The sequence below is a fragment of the Mirounga leonina genome, unplaced genomic scaffold (genome assembly GCF_011800145.1).
Source record: "Mirounga leonina isolate KUSES-001 unplaced genomic scaffold, KU_Mleo_1.0 Mir_200, whole genome shotgun sequence".
Classification (NCBI taxonomy): Eukaryota; Metazoa; Chordata; class Mammalia; order Carnivora; family Phocidae; genus Mirounga; species Mirounga leonina.
Window position 1 is genome coordinate 21933347 of NW_023270503.1, and position 17565 is coordinate 21950911.

At 54.6% G+C, this 17565-nt stretch overlaps 2 protein-coding genes across 3 annotated transcripts; one reads left to right on the forward strand and one right to left on the reverse strand.

Moving 5' to 3' along the window:
* Nucleotides 1-47: 47 nt before the first annotated feature.
* On the reverse strand, nt 48-6240 carry EME1 (essential meiotic structure-specific endonuclease 1). Of its 2 annotated transcripts, none has more exons than XM_035026870.1 (8): nt 5449-6240; nt 5232-5359; nt 3070-3159; nt 2861-2982; nt 2555-2678; nt 2203-2318; nt 1251-1440; nt 48-1032 (listed from the first exon to the last, which is right to left on the reverse strand). In XM_035026870.1, the coding sequence occupies exons 1-8, from the start codon at nt 6197-6199 to the stop codon at nt 856-858; spliced, it is 1698 nt and encodes a 565-aa protein (XP_034882761.1). In that variant the 5' UTR covers nt 6200-6240; the 3' UTR covers nt 48-855. The 2 variants fall into 2 exon arrangements, with proteins under 2 accessions (XP_034882761.1, XP_034882762.1); XM_035026871.1 differs by having other exon boundaries at nt 2555-2717.
* Nucleotides 6241-7561: 1321 nt separating this feature from the next.
* Nucleotides 7562-12958, forward strand: MRPL27 (mitochondrial ribosomal protein L27). Its single transcript, XM_035026874.1, has 4 exons — nt 7562-7628; nt 9915-10046; nt 10499-10566; nt 12553-12958. The coding sequence occupies exons 1-4, from the start codon at nt 7589-7591 to the stop codon at nt 12757-12759; spliced, it is 447 nt and encodes a 148-aa protein (XP_034882765.1). The 5' UTR covers nt 7562-7588; the 3' UTR covers nt 12760-12958.
* Nucleotides 12959-17565: the final 4607 nt, after the last annotated feature.

Sequence of the window (17565 nt, forward strand, 5' to 3'; positions counted from 1 at the left end):
CCTGCTTTCACAGAAGCCAGAGGAAGGGATAAGACATGGTCGTCATGGTGCTCCTTCACTGAAAACTCCCCATTGCAAGCTTCTTGTCTCTCCCTTAGGAGAGCAAGAACCTGTCACGATTCAGAGACAGAGTGGGGTCCAGCTTTCAGCCTTAGTGGCTCATTTGGATAGGACAGCCACTCGTGACTGTCCTCATACTAGAAGAGCGACCTGTTCCTTTCTCCCCCACAGACAGCTCTGCTGCTAAGGCCCACACCTTACTCAGAATCACTACATATTCCTTCGTCTTCCTCCAAGTTCCAGAGCCATTGGTACAAATGCTTTATTGAAACTAAATACATAGTATGTGAGATGAGATTAAGAGGATAGGGAAGTCAGCACAGGGATCAGACCCACATGCAGGGGGCTGGCTGAGGCGGCCTCCGTGGGTGAGAGGGAGGCAGGGCACGGCCAGCCCCATCTGGCCAGCCCGCTGAGGGAAGTTCACTCCTGATCTCGAGATCTGAAGCTGAGGTTCTTCTGGATTTCTACAATTATTAAATATGTGTCTGAGTGGTCTGTCTTTGTTGCTTCGTGTTTTGAGGGCTGCTGGGGTAGGGCGATTTGTGCACGGCAGCGGAGTTTCGCTGGGAGAGGGACACTGAATGCTTGTGCAGGTGAACGCAAGTATCTCAGCTGTCTGTCCCAAGTTGGCAGGGAGACTTCTACAGATACTGACACCCAGGAAGGAGTCTGTGGTGAGCCCGACCCAGGCTTGTGCTTCGGGAGGCGCTCCCAGCCTCTTCCTGTGGTCCTCTTCCGAGCTGGGTGAGGTGGAAATCTCCAGCTTTTCATCCTGGTCCCCCAGGGCTGGCATCAGTCTGCACTGTCTAAAGAGAGATCTGGCTGCAGAGCAGTCATCTGAAGGTAGATGCGCCTGGAGAGCTCTGGTCCGACCCGGCGGGAGGTGGCGGTCACGCCTTCCCCACGACGCACCTGTATGTCTGCAAGCAGATTCTGGCGTTCTTGCTCCGAGAGACACCGTCTGTAAGCCTGAAAGTGGCAGATGACCTCTCAATACTGTACTACCCAGGGTCACCCCTGTCCATCAATAAGGGGGCAGTGAGCTTGGGTGGGGGGGTGAGAACCCGTGTCCTCTGTTCACTGATCTCGGCAGGCCTGTACTGCTGACTACCAGTGCCCTCGCGGAAACTGCCTGGGAGCCCACTAAAGCCACAGGGTGCTGGGGGATGACTGCTGGAGCAGCCTACCTGGACCAGAAGTTGGGGGGAGGGATAGGTGTCCACAATGGCGCTGGCCATTTCCAGGCTGACTCGGTTCAGCTGCTGAATCTGTCTCCTCCAGACCAGCGCGAGTCCCCTGCCCGCGCGGTCCACCTTTGCCCCTCCAGCCCAGTCACTCTCCAGGCAGAAGGAGAAACTAGTTTGGTCTCGAAGCTTCCTGTGAACAGCAGTTGAAGAGCTGTGAGTCACTCGTCACTCCCATCTGTCCCCTTCCCTGGGAACTTAAAAACCCTCCCTCCACAGACCTCACGGGCGCCTATTTGGGTGCTCACTTTGTCCCCAAGCAGTGCTAGTTGCTAGTTCCCTTAAAAATGATATCTAGTCCTTCTCATTAAGAGAGAAGTTGCCAGAAAAGTACCAGATTGCTTCCGATGTTGACATTGGGTTGTATGGACCAGAGAGGCAGTGTGCATGGGGATAGCCACTAGGGACTGGCTGTCAGGCAATCTGGGAGGAGTCTGGTTCCACTTTTAACTTGCTAGGAGCTCAGACAAGGCAGTCTTCAGGCCTCTGTTCCCTTGGGTAGAAAATGAGGGACTTGGACTGGACTGAGGTCCCCTACTATTTTAAATTCAGACCACGAACACTCCCAAAGCTAAGTAGCCTAAAAGTTTGTTTTATGAGGGCTTATGACATCGTGACCTGACCTGGGACGGATCTTGGTAACCTGGCTCACTGGTGACCCAGCACCAGCCTGGAGAACATGAACTTACAGAGCAGCTACTGCAGAACGTTTTAAAGGGACTGGGGTTGAGGGCTCCTCACGAGCATCCCCAGCATGAGGTTGGCTCCGTCCACCACCAGCCTCACAGACAAGGGGCTGGCGGCAGAGTTCAGGGGAAAAGGACACGTGTGGGGACCAGAGCCACCACACGGCACAAGGCCCAGCAGTGGAGCCGAGACTTGCTGGGGCACTCACTTGAAGGGCGCCTCAGCCACAGCCTTCGTAAACGCGCATGCGAAGTCGGCCAGCTCTTTCCAGCTCTGCACCGTTCGGGCCTGGGCTTGTGTGTACAGCTGCAGATCCACCAAGGCCTAGAGACCCAAAGGCAGGACGGGTTGGAGGGGTGGAGGGAGACTTGGCTGAGGTTCCTCTCTCATGCCCGCCAAACCTGCACCCCAGCCCCTTGACTCCCTGTTTAGCCCCTTCTTTTTTACTCAGTGCCAAGGCAGAAAGGCGTGTCCGGCGGGCACTTTGCTCCTGATCTAGAGCAAATCGGGTTCAATGAGAGTGGGAGCCCAGCCTGACTCAGGCAACACGAAGTTCTTACCTCTTCCACGTCTACCCTGGACACCATGCACCCTGTGTTGGCCTCTGGTCGTCTCTGCTTCTTCTCCTTGGCCTGTTCCCTATCTGCCACTCCCTGCTTCCTTCTTCTTGGAGGGTTCGGAGCACTGGAACCGGGGAGGAAATCAGACAGCAGCAGCTCCAGGCTGAGCTCGGGCAGAACAGGGGTGAGAAGACCCGACCAGAGCATAGGGCTTGTAAGGGGGGGGGGACCCAGATGTGGGATGAGTAAGGTCACCTCTGGTGGAGCTGCCCCTTTTCATGCTAAGTCTTGAGGACCAATTCAAACCTGAAGCGTTTCTCCTGATCCACAATCACCAGTGACAGAGCTTTCCCAGCTGCCCTTGCTGTGGCGTCAGTCACAAAGCTCCGCAGCGTCTCCTTCCCCTTCTCAGTGCCGCCCACACTTCCCTGTGTGAAGGGCAGACACTGCGTTAACGTTCGTTCCCTAGGCTCGGCCCCCGTCCCATGCCTTAGCGCCCAGCCTGCTCTGCCCACCTGCTTGAAGTTCTGGACCATGGACACAAACGCCTCTGCCGGGAGCAGCGCCAGGACCGTTGGTTCCTCCACCCAGTCTTCCTGTCCATCCTGCCAAAGGACCCGGAACCCAGCACAGGGAGGCAGGTCAGCAGGTGCTCAGCACCTGTGAGAGAGACCCAGGCCTTCGGGGTGAATGAACGCACCCACACCAGCCGAGCCCATTTTTGCATTATTTTTTTCTTCTGGAATGAAGCCAGGTGGCAAGAAACGATAACCCATGACCCCTTCCCTCCCCAGTCCTCAACTGTTCAACCTTGGTGAACCACGTCTCAGAGGCGGTGAAGAAGAGGAGTTGAAATGGGCTGAGAACTGCCAATGTTTCTGTACGCTCTGGATAGGGGAATGGAGGGAAAGGAAAATTCCAGAGGGTTTTGTGCAAATAAGTACTTGGCCTTTGAGGGCAGGGGCTGACTGGGAGCTGAGTGGCTCTTACAGACAGATGGGAGCCACGAGGGGAGCTGCCGCCTGGGAGGGCCCATCCTCTGCACCATCGCCACAGGGCGGCCTCCCGCGAGACACTCCTGCAGCGGTCGGAGTGACGGAGCCCTGGGAGCAGTGCTCGTGGGGAGGCTTTTCTCACTGGGTCCCTGTAAGCCAACGCCAAGACCCATAACACAGCCAAGTGTAGCGGGAGGAGCGCTGGCCTCTAGTTCCTGCTCCGCCACCAATCGGCTGTGACCCTTCACAAAGCTTTCAACTTCTCCCGCCCGGCTCCCCGCCTGTGACGTGGGGTGACAGCTCCCTCTGTGTAGGGGGCCTGCCACGGGCATGGGAGTGAGAATGTGGAAGCACCTTGAAAAGTCACTGCAATTTGAATATAAAGATTTGCTAATCCCCTGAATTAAAAAGTGTGCAGTTGCCATAAATTACTGAGAAAATTATGAGATCCAAATGAGAGGGGAACAATTTTGTTTTAAGCAGGCTCCATGCCCAACGTGGGGCTTGAACTCATGACCCTGAGGTCACGAGTCTCACACTCTACCAAATGAACCAGCCAGGCGCCCCAAGAGAGGAAAAAATCTTAATGTTTCTGCAAATGTGGACTATTTTGGATTCGCAGATAAGAGGAGCGGAAGGCACAGGAGCTGTAGAAACCTCAGGAGCCTGGGCCAAGGAAGGAACATTTGCTGTGTGCCCTACTGTGTGCTTGGGGCTTGGTTATCTCAGTCCCCATGACACAGGGCACCCAAAGGGATACAACAGTGTCAGTGTTTCACAGATGAGGCACAAAGAAATGAAATAATTTGCCCAGGGTCATAGCAATAAAGCTCTGGGGCCTGAAATTCAAGCACAAGCCCACCTATTCCCAAAGCCCAGTGTCAGAAATCCCATGCAGATATCTTCCTTCTGCCCCGCGGGTCCACTCTCCCCCTTCCCGCTCTGCTCTCTGCAGAAGACCACATCACCAGGCCCTCTGGTGCAAATGGCCAAATGGGAATGGTGGGTGGGAAACCCAACAGGAGACTGGAGAAGGGAAGGGAAGGAGGGAGGGAGGAGTGAAGTCGAGCTATTTCCCTGGCTCCCTCGAAATGGGTCACTTAGGGTTTGCTATGTTCCTCTATGGGAGGGCAAGCTTCTCTCAAGGGGGTCCTCTCTACATTTCTCTCTCCTTCTGGATTCTGGGAACGACTTCCTCCCCTCATCCCTTCAGGCCTAGGCATGGTAACAAATATGCAGGGGTCCTCAAGCAGGACCGATTTTTCCCCACAAGGGACGTGTGGCAACATCTGGACATTTTCGATTGTCAGGACTGGAGAGGGGGGTGCTACCGGCATTAAGTGGGCAGAGGCTAGGGAGGCTGCTCGACCTTCTACAGTGCACAGGACAGCCCCTCACAACAGAGAACTCTCCGATTTGAAATGCCGACTACACCCGAGGTGGAGAATCCCTGAGTTAGTGGTGTCATTACCGTGAGGTGCTGTGTCATCCCTTGTAGTTGCCCTGTACCCTGCCCACGCTTTAGAACACTGTTCTTTTCTTACATCTTCCTCAAAATTATCCTCAGTTGAGCGTGCCAGCTGATTTCCTGCTGGGACCCTGATTAAAATTCTTTAGAATGAAAGCGCATTTATCGGGGAGCTCGAAGCGGGGAGGAGAGACATCAGCCAGAAAACCGCTACCTCGGATGGTGCAGCCCTTCTCCTCCAGGTGATGCTGCAGGGCACGGCCTGTGCCTCGATCACACAGCGGCACTCCATGGACTGCAGGGCTCCGAGGAGCTGGCCTCCCCCTTCCGTCTGCAAAAGCACTGCAACAGATGACGAGAGAGGGGCGGTCAGGGGCTGGCCCAGAAAGCGGGCACCCCAGCTCGGGAAGAAGACACAATGCTAGGAGGACCTGGATCCAGCCCCACGACGACGTGCTTTAAGCATTCCTCGGGCCTCTGAGCTTTCAGCCTATTAACCGGGGCTGCCTTCTCCGTCCTCTCCTGTTGTCTCCGCGGCTGGCATCCCTGCAAGCCTCTCTGGACCTTCTGGCTATGCTTGGTTCTCTTCTGAAGTGGGGGGACCTCAGCATTTGTTTTGGTTACGGTCCAGCTGCCGTTCGGGACAGGGCAGGTAGCTTTGAAGGCAGGAAGCTGATGGCGTGGATTGTCTCCCACAGGGTCCTTGTTAGTTGATGCATGTCTCTCTGAGGTTTCATGGAGGGGAAGATCAGGGACCTTTGGAAAGGGTTGGTTTTCCCAGTCACGTGATGCTCCTGCACTATTTTGGTGATCCCATAGACTTTTAACTGGGGAGCTAGAATCCTCAGGGCTCAGTTGCTTGCGGGTCAAAAACTTACAGGTAAGCCTCTCAGCCAGGGGAGCTAATTCTTCCTCATCCTCACTTTCACTGCTTAGCACCCTGACTGGCTCTGTTTGTGTGACCGGTTCAGCCGTGTCTCGGATAGGTGGTACATCTTTCAACCTTGGTGATGGACGACAGGAGGCCTCAGAATCTGAGGTGTCAACCACAATGATTTTTGCCTCCCTCTGAGGCTGCCTCCTCTTTGTTGAAGATGGTTCCTTCTTCAGGAAGGCAAATGTTGGCAACTCTTCCGACTCACTCTCACTGGAATCCAGTGCCAGTGATGACTTTAGAGCCATCAATACGTGCTGTCAAATTAATCCCCTGAAAGGAAAAGAGATGAGATGCAGACTGTAGCACTGAACTCAGTCCATTAGACATGTTCTGTGGCCAAACTATGGAAATACATACAATATAGAAACAGAAAAACAGGATACTGTCCCAACACATTCAATCTGGAACTCAGCTGTCTGTAGTCTAACAGGACTCCTCAAATCCCTTCTAGGTCATGGTGACCTAGAAACAAAGTGGAGATTACTATCGGAAAATGTTAATGCAGTAGTAACAAGACTCAACACCACCCCCTTGTTGATCTCTGCATTTGAAATGCAGATGTCAAGTCATCCTTTCTCTAAAATTTGAGATAACATTCACATACCATAAACTTCTCTTTCAAGTGTACAGTTCAGTAGTTTTTAGTATATTCACAAAACTGTGCATCACTAATTCCAGAATATTCTCATCACCCCAAAAAGAAATCCCATAGCCATTAAGCAGTCACTGTTCACTTCCCCGTCCCCCAGCTCCTGACAACCACAAATCTACTTGTTTTTTATGGATTTGCCTGTTCTGGATAGTTAGTACAAACAATCATACAGCATGTGGTCCTTTGTGACTGCCTCCTTTCACTTAGCATGTTTCTTAGGGTTCGTTTATGTTGTGGCGCGTGTCAGTATTTCATGGCTTTTTATGGCTGAATAACATTCCACTGCATAGATCTGCCACAATTTGTTTCTCTGTTGAGCACTGACGGATATTTGGTTTCCGGGTTTTGCCCATTATGAATAATGCTGCCATGAACATTCACGTCCAGGTTTTTGTGGGGACAGGTTTTCAATTCTGTTGCATGTATACCTGGAAGTGCAACTGCTGGGTCGTGTACAAGAATCACTCTTCGAATAAAGGTTCACTAACACTGTAGGTGTGACCCCGGATGGGCCGCGTAACCTCCCTGAGCCTCGCTTTCCAACATAGTAAAACAGAGATGATAACAACACCTACTTCATAAGATTGTGCGAAGTAACTGAAATCGTGCCTCTACAGCGCTTAGCACAGCACGCAGCCGATAGTAAGCCCTCTCGGTAAAGGACGCTGAAAGTCTAGGGAGGGACCTCCTCTGAGTCCGCTCCCTGCACCTCGCCAGAGTCCGGCAAACCGAGGTTGCCTGCCAGGCCGGTCCGGCGCGTCCTCACCGCGCGGCGGAGCCCCGGACACCCTGGTTACCGAGGCCCTGCCGGGCGGCGCTCAAAACTCCGGCCCCAACCCGCCGCCCGCCGCCCGCCGCCCGCCGCGCCAGCTCTCACCTGTGACTCTTCGCGCCACTCTTTCAACTGCAGCGCAGGCCCCGGAAGCAGATCGCCCGGTAGCGGAAGCAGATTTCTGAGACCGGAAGCGAGTGGACGGCAAACATGGCGTCGGTGGCGCTGGCGCTAAGGACGCGGGCGGCTGGTAACGGGACGCCGTGGCTGTTGCGGGGCGAGGGGTGCAGGCGGAGCGGGGACCCTGCCGGGAGCCTGAGGGTGGAGGCCGTTCCCCGCGGAGGCCCCTAGGCGCCGAGCCGGGAGAGCGCGGGGGGCCCTCGAGCTTTGAGGGGCAGCTGTCACTGACCACGTCGGGCGCCCGGCCTTGGGTGGTGGTTCGAGGAGCATGTGTCCTTCCTTTGCCCCGCGCGCAGGTACAGCTTCCCTAGCTTTTGGTGACGTGGGCACGCCGCTTCCACTCCGTGGATCCTTTCATCTATAAATACTGGCACGCTGGAGCTCAGAAAGTTAACAGATTAAAGTCTTTGTGCCAGACAGTGCAGTTAGGTGTTGGGGATCTCAGCAGAGATGAAGACAGTCTCTATCTCTCGGGCCGGTTCTTTCTAGTGGAAAAGCCAAAAATAAGCACAGAAACAACATGGTTGTAAATTGTGCTGTTAAAGAAAGCAAAAATGTGTGTTTGCTGTCTTTTGGGGGGTTGGTGGTCAGGGAAGCCCTTCAAGGAGGTAACATCTAAGTTAAGACCTAAAGGATGACGGGAGGCCTAGCCCTGGTAGAGAATGAGGGGCAAGAGAGTGACATAAGCCAGTTTTCCATGTTGAGAAGCAAACCATTGCGCTTAGGTGAATTTAAAAGGGGGTAGGAGTGGAAAGGAGGAAAACAGATGGGAAGCTGTAATAGTAGTCCTGATGAGACATGATTTAGCCAAGATGCTAGTGTCAGTGAACTTGGGGGAAATGGGTGGTTTTAAGATCAGTTTTGGAGATAAAACTCAGAGTTTGCTCGTGAGCTGGGTATGTGAGATGAGCAAAGGAAAGTGATCTGCAATGACTCTGATTTCTGCCCAAGCAACTGCATAGTTGGTAGCATCCTTTACTCTGAGGTGGAGGATGGGGAGTAGGCTGAAGGGCAAAGATTTGTGAAAGAGATAGTGTAGATAAAACAAAAGCCCCACTCCTCAGCTTAATAAGTTAGAGGATGAACAAATGAATAGATTTAAAGGTAGATAGATCTTGGTGCTGGGCATTTAACATGTCTTTCTAAGCATTTATTTCTGGTCCTTTGTCCCAGCTACTCTCTATCATTAAAACTTCAGAAACCTGGGGGCGCCTGGGTGGCTCAGTCGTTGGGCGTCTGCCTTCGGCTCGGGTCATGATCTCAGGGTCCTGGGATCAATCCCCGCATCGGGCTCCCTGCTCCATGGGGAGCCTGCTTCTCCCTCTCCCACTCCCCCTGCTTGTGTTCCCTCTCTCGCTGTGTCTCTCTCTCTGTCAAATAAATAAATAAAATCTTAAAACAAGACAAAAAACAAAAAAAAACTTCAGAAACCTGGTTTCAGGAACTCTGAACTTGTAGGCTCTGGAGACTCACAGGGCTTCTCTAAAGATTCTGGCATAACCCTGATTAACCAGGGCTGTGTCTGGAGACCTGAAAGCAAGGACTGCCAGCCCTGTGCTTGTCATATAGCAAGTGGCTTCCAACTTAGTTAGATGAATTTTAGTTCACTCTCCTTTTGAAAAGAAATGCCATTGAGCATTTTGGAATGAGTATGGAGAGGTCAGGTTGTCAAGGGCAGGGCGTCAGTCTTCTTGGTCAGGACACGTACTGGGTGGGCTTGCTGATGAAAGAGTCCAGCCTTCTGAAATAGCTAAGAGCCTGTGGGAGCTACCCTCCGAGAAGCTGCCCTTTTTGTTTACGAGTATTTGGTGTGCAGGGGATGGGTGAATGGTTGAGAACGTGGTGGATGACGCCAAAGCAGGACCCTCTCTCTGGGTGTCCTATTGCTGGGCTCTGTGGTCCAGCCCCTCCACAGTGTCTGGAGCCTTGAGGACATGTGGTGAGTGAGGCTGAAACCAGCAGCTCTGTGGTGTCCTCTCGCTGGCTTATATTTCCTGTGGTGTTTGTTTCTCTTCAACAGGACTGAATGTGTCAGGACCCAGGGCACATGGTGTTTATTTTCTTTCCGTGAATATTTCACTGCCCACCGCCTCCCCAGGCCACACACACACTTCTCATGCAGGGCATACGCCCTGGACAATACAAGGAATGACTTGTCCCCTGCCTTGGAGAAGGCCAAGGACTTTCAGACACTCCCTGAAAACCACCAACACAGTCAGGTGGCATTTCTGCTCACGTATCTTCCTCACCTCCCCCGCCACTACCCCCGCCACCTCTCAGCTTACCAAATGGCCCATCGAGGCAGAGAAAGAGTGATTGGGAGCCTCTCTGAACAACATTTCTGTTCCGTCTGCAGGTACAGCCCTGCTGAGCCCCCCTCAGGCTGCGTCTCTTGCCATCAGATATGCATCCAAGAAGACAGGTGGCAGCTCCAAAAACCTGGGTGGAAAGTCACCAGGCAAACGCTTTGGCCTCAAGAAAATGGAGGGTGAGCGTGTGCCTTGGCTTCCATTTTCCAGCTGCACCCTCCCTTGCTGTCCCTGGCATCCTTTGCAGAACAGGAAGACTGTGCCCCCTCCTGGGCCTGTACTCTCCGCTTAGCTCGCCAGAGCACTTGGCTCCAGATTACAGATGCAGAGAAGACCTGAGGCAGGGAGGGGGTCCTGAGGAAGAGCAGATAGGTGTGAACCTGGGCCATGTGATTGGAGAGAAGAGTGTGGAGACTGGGGGGGGGGGGGGCAGGGGGGGGGACTGGCAGAGGGAGATGGGGGCTGCTTGTGTCCGAGCATGTAGGAATTGGCTTTGTCCAGGGTCAGGCTTAGAGGTTGGTGTGCAGCGTCTGGGCCAGGAAATCGAGGGCCGGTATGTTTTTTCAGCAGTTTGCTGTGCTGCCCCATCACTGGGGCCCACAGTCAGTGTGCTTATGGACTTTTCTTCTAGGTCACTATGTCCATGCTGGCAACATCCTTGCGACTCAGCGCCACTTCCGTTGGCACCCAGGCGCCCATGTGAGTTCCTCTGTGGCCCTTTCCCCTTTTTTCTTTCCCAGGACCACCTCTCTCTGTTCCTAAGCATGGTAGTGATCATAAAACAGTTGTGTTTATGGGATGCTTAGCAAATGCCAAGCATCATTTTGCTTCCTGGGCCTGCATTGTCTCGTTTCATCCTTAGCCCATCCCCATGATGCACTAGGTATCACTAGGTATCCATTTTCGAGGTAGGATGCCAGAGACTTAGGGAGTGGAGGGGGCCACATGGCAGAGCTGGGGTTCGTGCTGGGGCTGCCTGCCTCCCAGTCACTGTGCTTTGCCTTGTGGAGCATCAGCCTGGTTCTCTTGGGTCTCCTTTCTAACCCCACCTGTTAGAGGAGGAGATGCCTAGTGATTTGAGATACTTTTTGAATCTTGGGAAACTAATTTCAGTGTATTCCTTTTTCCTTCTTGCTAATCCTCTTTTGCATAAAATTGTTATCAGATGGCTGAAAGATAGTTTGAATTTAATAAAATAGAATTCAGTGTATGTGCCAGAAACTAGGTCCATATCAGGCAGGGATTTCAGTTTTCGGCAAGTTGGGATTACTTTCTGAGGTAGGAAGGTTCTTTGTTAACACAGATCTGTACCGTACTCTTTTTTTTTTTTTTAAGATTTATTTATTAGAGAGAGTCTGAGCTCCCAGCTGAGCTTGGAGCCTGTCTTGGAGGCCCGATCTCACAACCCCAAGACCATGACCTGAGCCAGAAATAAGAGTGGGATGCTTAACTGACTGAGCCACCCAGGCACCCCCGTACTGTACTCTTCACATTATCTTAAATGTTAGTTTAGTTTCGTTTGTAATCAGTCCCCTCACCGCCCCTTTTTTGGCCATTTTAGTAGGCATATAAAGACTGATACTAGCCAATAATTAGGTCAGAAATGCTAGTTTACATGCGAATGGATTGCATTCGTGGTAGCTTTGTCTCTTAGGACTTGAGGCCCTGGCTGTGTGCCTGTGGTAACCCTGGGCACTAACTCAAATAGCGGCTGCAGTAGTAAAAGCTGACGTGTTTTGAGCTAAGCAGTATTCTAAGCTCTTTATGATTAACTCACTTAATCTTTGAGGGGGGCCCCATAAAAGTAGTTAATATTATCCCCATTTTGCAGATGAGAAAACGGAGACACAGTGAAGTAATGCAGCTTGCCCAGGCCACACGACAGTAGGCAGTGGTGCTGGGATTTGAACCCGGCATCCTGGCTCCAGAGCCCGTTCCTTTAATCAGAGAAATATTGAATAATGCTCTATTGCCTGGGTAAAAGTTGCCCCACATCCAATCTCAAGTTCTAAAGGAAAAATGCTAAAATATATGCAGTTCACAAACTGTATGCGCAACATGTAGTTTATTCTCCGCTCATAGTTTTCATCGAGAGCAGTTAGAAATGGTAGCTGCTTCACAGGGTGAGGACTAAAGGGGTCAGGGGAGCACTGCCTGCACAGGCAGGCGCTGTGAAAGGACTGGTGCCTGTCACTATGATTGCTGTTCTGTTAGATGATGTATTACCATAGGGCTTTGGTCCATACTTTCCTTAGAGCCTAAACTTCAGAGGTCACTATGTAGGACGAAACTATGTCAAGCTCATGTTTACTATGACAACTCCAGTGTTTTTTAATTTTAAGTGAGGCCGGCTCCCAGGGGGCAGTGCTTAGGGGCATCTTCCTGGGCCTGGTTTGGGGATCTGTCCGGTGTGGTGCCCGGCCAGCCGCACAGACATGGGTCTAGAGACCAGCCTTCAGGGACTGAGCACCCGCGAGGATTGGCTGTTGGAGTTTTCTTTTCCCTCTTCTGTTACAGAGTCCTAGATGCCAAGGAGGTGCCAGGCAGCAGGAAAGGGAACCCGAGATAGAGCTTTCTGATCCCCCCCTTGGTCCCAGAGCCTGAATCCTTATGAGAAGTTTATCCCAAAGCCCTGGGATGGACCTCCCGGCTGTGGGTCCAGCTGACCAGGTCTTTGTGTTGCAGGTGGGGCTGGGGAAGAAGAAGTACCTGTATGCTCTGGAGGAAGGGGTAGTCCGCTACACAAAGGAGGTCTACGTGCCCAGTCCCAGCAACGCAGAGGATGTGGATCTGGTCACCAGGCTGCCCAAGGGTGCTGTGCTCTATAAGACTTTTGTCCACGTGGTTCCTGCCAAGCCTGAGGGCACCTTCAAACTGGTAGCTATGCTGTGAACTCCTGGTTGAGGCCATTGGTTGGAGCCTGGAGCCCAGGTGACAGGAGAGGGTGACAGCAGAAGTCAAGGGTCGGGACAACAGGGCCTCCTGAGGAAGTCTGCTTGGCGGTGATTGTGGAAGTCTCTGAAGTGACTGGCTGGGAAGCCTTTTGGGAGACTTGACCTGGGGCCAGAAATAAAGTTTGCTGGAGTCATGAGCCTGTGCTGTGTGGGGATAAACCTGGCCGGGGCTCCTTACACGTTTATTGGTCCTTAGCCACGTTCGGTGGTGCACACGAGGAACAACCGCAGAGCAGGAAAGAGAGCTGTCAGAGTGAGGAAATGACAGGAAGGGAGTGTGTGTGAGGAGGGGATTGCTTTAACACCATCTCCCCGAGGGGAAGGAAGAGGAGAACCACCCCCCCACCCCCCATCCCTTGTCCGGAGGGGTCCTGGGAGGAGTGGATGGGAGGGGCTACAGAGGAAGCAACAAGGTCATGTCCTCTCCTGGAGCCACATTTGGAGGGAGCTGGGGCTGTAGCCGCTGGAATGGCCACATGGTGGACCCCCCCATGGATCCGGCCTAGAGAGGCCAGGTGGACCCAGGTCCTTTCATTGATGTGGCAAAATGAGTGACAAACGGGCTTCTTTCCGCACACCCACCTCACATCCTTTTCTGGTTCTTGGTTTATCTCAAACCATAAAGAGCCTCCGAGGATCTGGCTTTAGGAATACTCAGTCTGGGCCTAGAGTGGGCTGGGACAGGCCTTCATTGTCAATCCAGCCCAAGACCTTCAAGCTTAGCTTCCAGTGGAAGGGCCAGGAAGAAAGCCTCAGCTGGGGCAGAGGGCCGCCTGGCCTTTGGAGGTAGGCGGTTTGGGCTACAGCCATAGGGGGGCTTGTAGAGTCCAGTGGCTTCCAAGACTCTGCCCTGCAGCCAGGAGCTTCAGGGATTGGGGGCACAGAAGCCCCACAGCTCGCGAGATCTGCCTTGAACTTGGCACTTTGTTCTCTCAGGGCATGACCCCGGATTCTCCACATGCAGATCCTTGGCAGAGGTGACCCAGGGTTTCACCCCACTTCTTGTGGGGTCTCATGTACCAAGGCCCCAGCTGGGAAGATTGCTGGGGGCGTCTCTGTCAGCTCAGCACTGTCCCTGCCAGGCCTCTGGAGAAGCTCGAAGGGGCAGGATGCAAGAGGTTCCCTCCTATACAGCGGCGTTGTCCTGAGCAGAGCGGGGCCGGGGGGCTGCTGCTTCATGGGGTGGGCAATCAAAGCCACAGTTGGGTGATGGTGCAGGCAGTGACTTTACGGCCTCATAGCTTGGTGGCAACTGAGGGGTGGGGAGGAAGGCATTAGCCATTCCCTGACACCCCAGCCTCTCTCCACCTGCCCATACGTACACGCACTTTCTTCGGGCTTCGGCCTTCTGTGCCTCCTCTCCCCCAGTGATGTTCCTTCCTGGAAACAAGTTGAGCCCTAGAGCCGTTGGCTCCGTGGAAACCTGCAGAAGCCTGTTCTGAATCCCAGGGCAGGCCCCCCTGGGCTGGGGTCCGCTGTCCTTCCCTCCACCCAAAGAGGTGAAGTGGGACTTCCTTTCAAATCCTGGGGCTCTCCCCATCAGTGGCCCTTTCCTCCTCGTGGTCTGAGGGGCTCTAACTGGGCATTATGTGTAAGAGTAATACGAAAATAGCTCACTTCTCCAAGGCTAGGAATGCTAAACATTCACCTCTCTGCAGGCCCAGATCCCGAAGCGCTGTGCAATCAGCTGGTGAACCTGTTTCTGCTGGTCCTTCTTTCCAGTATTCTCCTAGCTGGGCAGGCGAGCCAGCTGCCACAGGGGCTGGCTCCCTTGCCCCTTAGGGGATAGTGCTGTGACCAAGATAAGCCGAGGGGACCAGGCAGGCACACACGACCCTTTGGCTTCCATTTGGACCTTCTTCCCCAGGGTGAGCCCAAGATTAGGGTATCACACGCTCTCCTTTCCCAGAAGTCTCTAGGCATCATCCCATCTTCCCCCTAGCCACCCTGAGGCCCTGGCCTGGCTTCAGGCCCGCAGTACACAGCTCTCCACTGACTCTGGGGTGGCAACCCCAAGGGTCCTCCGTCACTTGCATCCCCTGGGAATCTCAGCAGCTTTCCACTGCCTGGACCTCGCTGGGGTCTCCTATGGTGCAGAAGCAGGGAGGGGGGCAGTCCTGGGGAGCATGAAGGATGACAAAGTGAAGCTCCAGATTCAGGGTCAGCAAGCAAGAGAGCAGAGCCCAGCCTCTTCTGTCCCTGTGTCGCTCTCCCCAACCCCTTTGGTTCTCTCCAGCGGGCCCAAGGCACAGAGCTCGCTCCTTAGCATTTCTGAGATGCACTCAGTGTAGAGGTACCACTCCTCTCTGGCCCCAGCTTCTCAGGCAGTCTGGCAGCCAGCTCTGATGCCCTTTTGGGGGAGAGTCAGAGAAAACCTCCTCCTGTGCCCACCTCTCCATCCTCTCTGTCTGGTGCCCAGAATTGTGTGTGGGGGGGGGGAAGGGGGGGAATCAAAGCATGGGGAGGTTGCAGGTCGGACAATTCCTTTTGCTTTCTGTACCCAGGCTCCCACATGGTGTCCCGTCCCTGGGGAGAGGCCTGCCGGTATGGTAGCCACCACCCCCTCTCCCTCTGGGCTCAGTGCTCTGGGCTCTTCCCTGGGAGAGGGTGAGCCTCCAGCTGCTTGGAGAGCTGGGATAAGACCATTGTCCTCACCATCAGCTCCCAGCACCGGGTCCCCATTAACAATAACAATCACCAGGCAGGACGCTGGCAAGGACCTTATTAACCCTTTCCACACTGCTGCCCTGGCCCCGAGGGAACCCAGGCTGGAAGGGGCAGAGTCCAGAGAGTAGGTCCTGAAGACCCTTTCCTTCCTGAACAGTTGCTCTTCCCGAGCCAGAGAGCAGGTGCCCTTTGGCTGGGGCTGGGGAAGGGGGGCGGCAGCAGGGGAAGGGTTGTTGGGCAGGGGTGCTTACGTATTGGCTGGGGCTCTGGAACAAGAGGCAGGAGCGGGGAGCCTGGCCGCGCTGGGGCTCACGCTGGTACTGCAGCAGCTGCAGGATGGCCACGATGAACACCAGGGACGAAACTACCCTCCCCCCAGACGCACAGTCAAGGGCCCAGCCCGCACCTGGCATGTATGGGCCCATCTCACCTCCCCACGTTGGAATCGCACTCCAAAGTTTAGGTAGGATTGACGGGTCTAGCTAGCATCAGCCTGACATGCAGGGGAAACTGAGGTGCGGGCGGTTCCCTTTCTGCTGTGGCACCAACCCCCCGCGGCAGACTTACATAGGAGGGCAGTATGGCTTTATCCTGTCCCTTCAGTCCAGGAAAGTGCGGTGTGTAGGGAGTTTAGAGAGGGACAAACTTAGGGGAGGGGGAAGGAACTTGTGGCAGGCTAGGCACCCTTAGAAGCGACGGGTCTGAGGGGCCCGGGGAGGACCCCAGGGCCTGGACTCAGCCCCTTCTCCGCTCTCCCAGAGCTCTACGGGCAAGGGCCCAGCCAAACACACCGTTCTTCCCAAATGGTTTGCTCCAGGTGACCCTACAGATGAAGAGGCTGGGCTTCCGGCCCACAGCGCAGGGTCAAGGGTACATCTGATCCAACCCCGGGGCTCAGGACAGCAGCAGGGACTCAGAGCTATGGCTAGGAGGCTACCGTCCACGGTGATCCCTGCACGCAGAACCGCAGTGGCAGAGGGGTGCCAAGACAGGGCATCAGCCTTGAGCCACCTTGAAGACAGCCAGCAGGGCCACCCCCCAACCCAGGAACCCTGGCCCAGAGGAGCGACTGCATTCAGAGCCAGCTTGTCGGTGCCGTGCCATGATCCCGTGTCCTACAGAGGGCACTCCCCTCTCCGGGCCTGGCGGCCATGAAGGTCCCTCTACGACTTTCAGAAGAGGTTGGCGGGACTGGGCTCAGCGTCTGGTATACCCATCGGCCAGCCTGGAGGCTCCAACTCGCCCAAACCTCTGCACTTCCCACTTCCAGACCACCTCCCAGCGACTCTGCCCCGCCACTTCCCATTGGCCCAGGTAACGGGGCTCAAGATGCCAATTGGCTGTCTTCTGCTCCTGGCTCCCGCCTCTAAGGGAACAGAGGTGTCCAAGGTTGCCCTGGAAACTGGGCGCGCGGGCCACAAAATACAAAAGACTCTGCCCAGGCTCTTCCCCTCCCTCCAAAGGAATTATTGCGCAGCCCAGGGGGTCCAGCCTGCCCCAGCCAACCCCCACCCCAACCCCACATCCCGCCTGCCCTGAATCCTGATCTTGACCCCAGGGGCCCAGCCGGGGGAGGATTTCAAAGCCTCAAAGAGCCCAAACCTCCAGGCTGAGCTAACCCTCCAGAAAGGCAGCAGAGAAGCTGCGCTCGCTCTGGCCTCCATGGCTTGCACAGGGGAGAGGCCGGGGGAGGAGGGCCTCCACCGCCAAAACTGCCTTCTGAACCGGCCACGGGTTCTGGAGCCAGGAGCCTGGTCCAGGTCCTGCAATGCTTCCAACTCAGGAGGTCAACCCAGGCCTGCCGGAGAAGTGCGGATGGAGCTGCCCTGCAAATTAGTATCTCCTGGGGGGGGGGGGGGGGGGGGGGGAGGCTTTGGACCCATGCCTTCGCTGGGCTCCCACCTCACACCAATGAACTCAGAACCCTCAGTCAGGATGCCCAGCCACTGGGCTAAACGTGCAAACTCAGAACGCTCACGGCAGGGCACGGTCATGAGTAATAAGTAACCAGGGCCTGGTGTAATGCGGTGAGCGTGGCAGGGCTGAAACAGAGCGCATGCCCCGCTGAGGTCAAAAA

Coding starts and splice junctions, on each gene's coding strand:
- EME1 (XM_035026871.1), bottom strand. CDS start 6,199: ATGGCTCTAAAGTCATCACTGGCACTGGATTCCAGTGAGAGTGAGTCG. Junction 2,718..2,860: donor GATCAGGAGAAACGCTTCAG/GTTTGAATTGGT, acceptor GCCCGAGCTCAG/CCTGGAGCTGCTGCTGTCTG. Junction 1,441..2,202: donor GTGGCTGAGGCGCCCTTCAA/GTGAGTGCCCCA, acceptor TGCTGTTCACAG/GAAGCTTCGAGACCAAACTA.
- MRPL27 (XM_035026874.1), top strand. CDS start 7,589: ATGGCGTCGGTGGCGCTGGCGCTAAGGACGCGGGCGGCTG. Junction 7,629..9,914: donor GCTAAGGACGCGGGCGGCTG/GTAACGGGACGC, acceptor TTCCGTCTGCAG/GTACAGCCCTGCTGAGCCCC. Junction 10,047..10,498: donor TGGCCTCAAGAAAATGGAGG/GTGAGCGTGTGC, acceptor CTTTTCTTCTAG/GTCACTATGTCCATGCTGGC.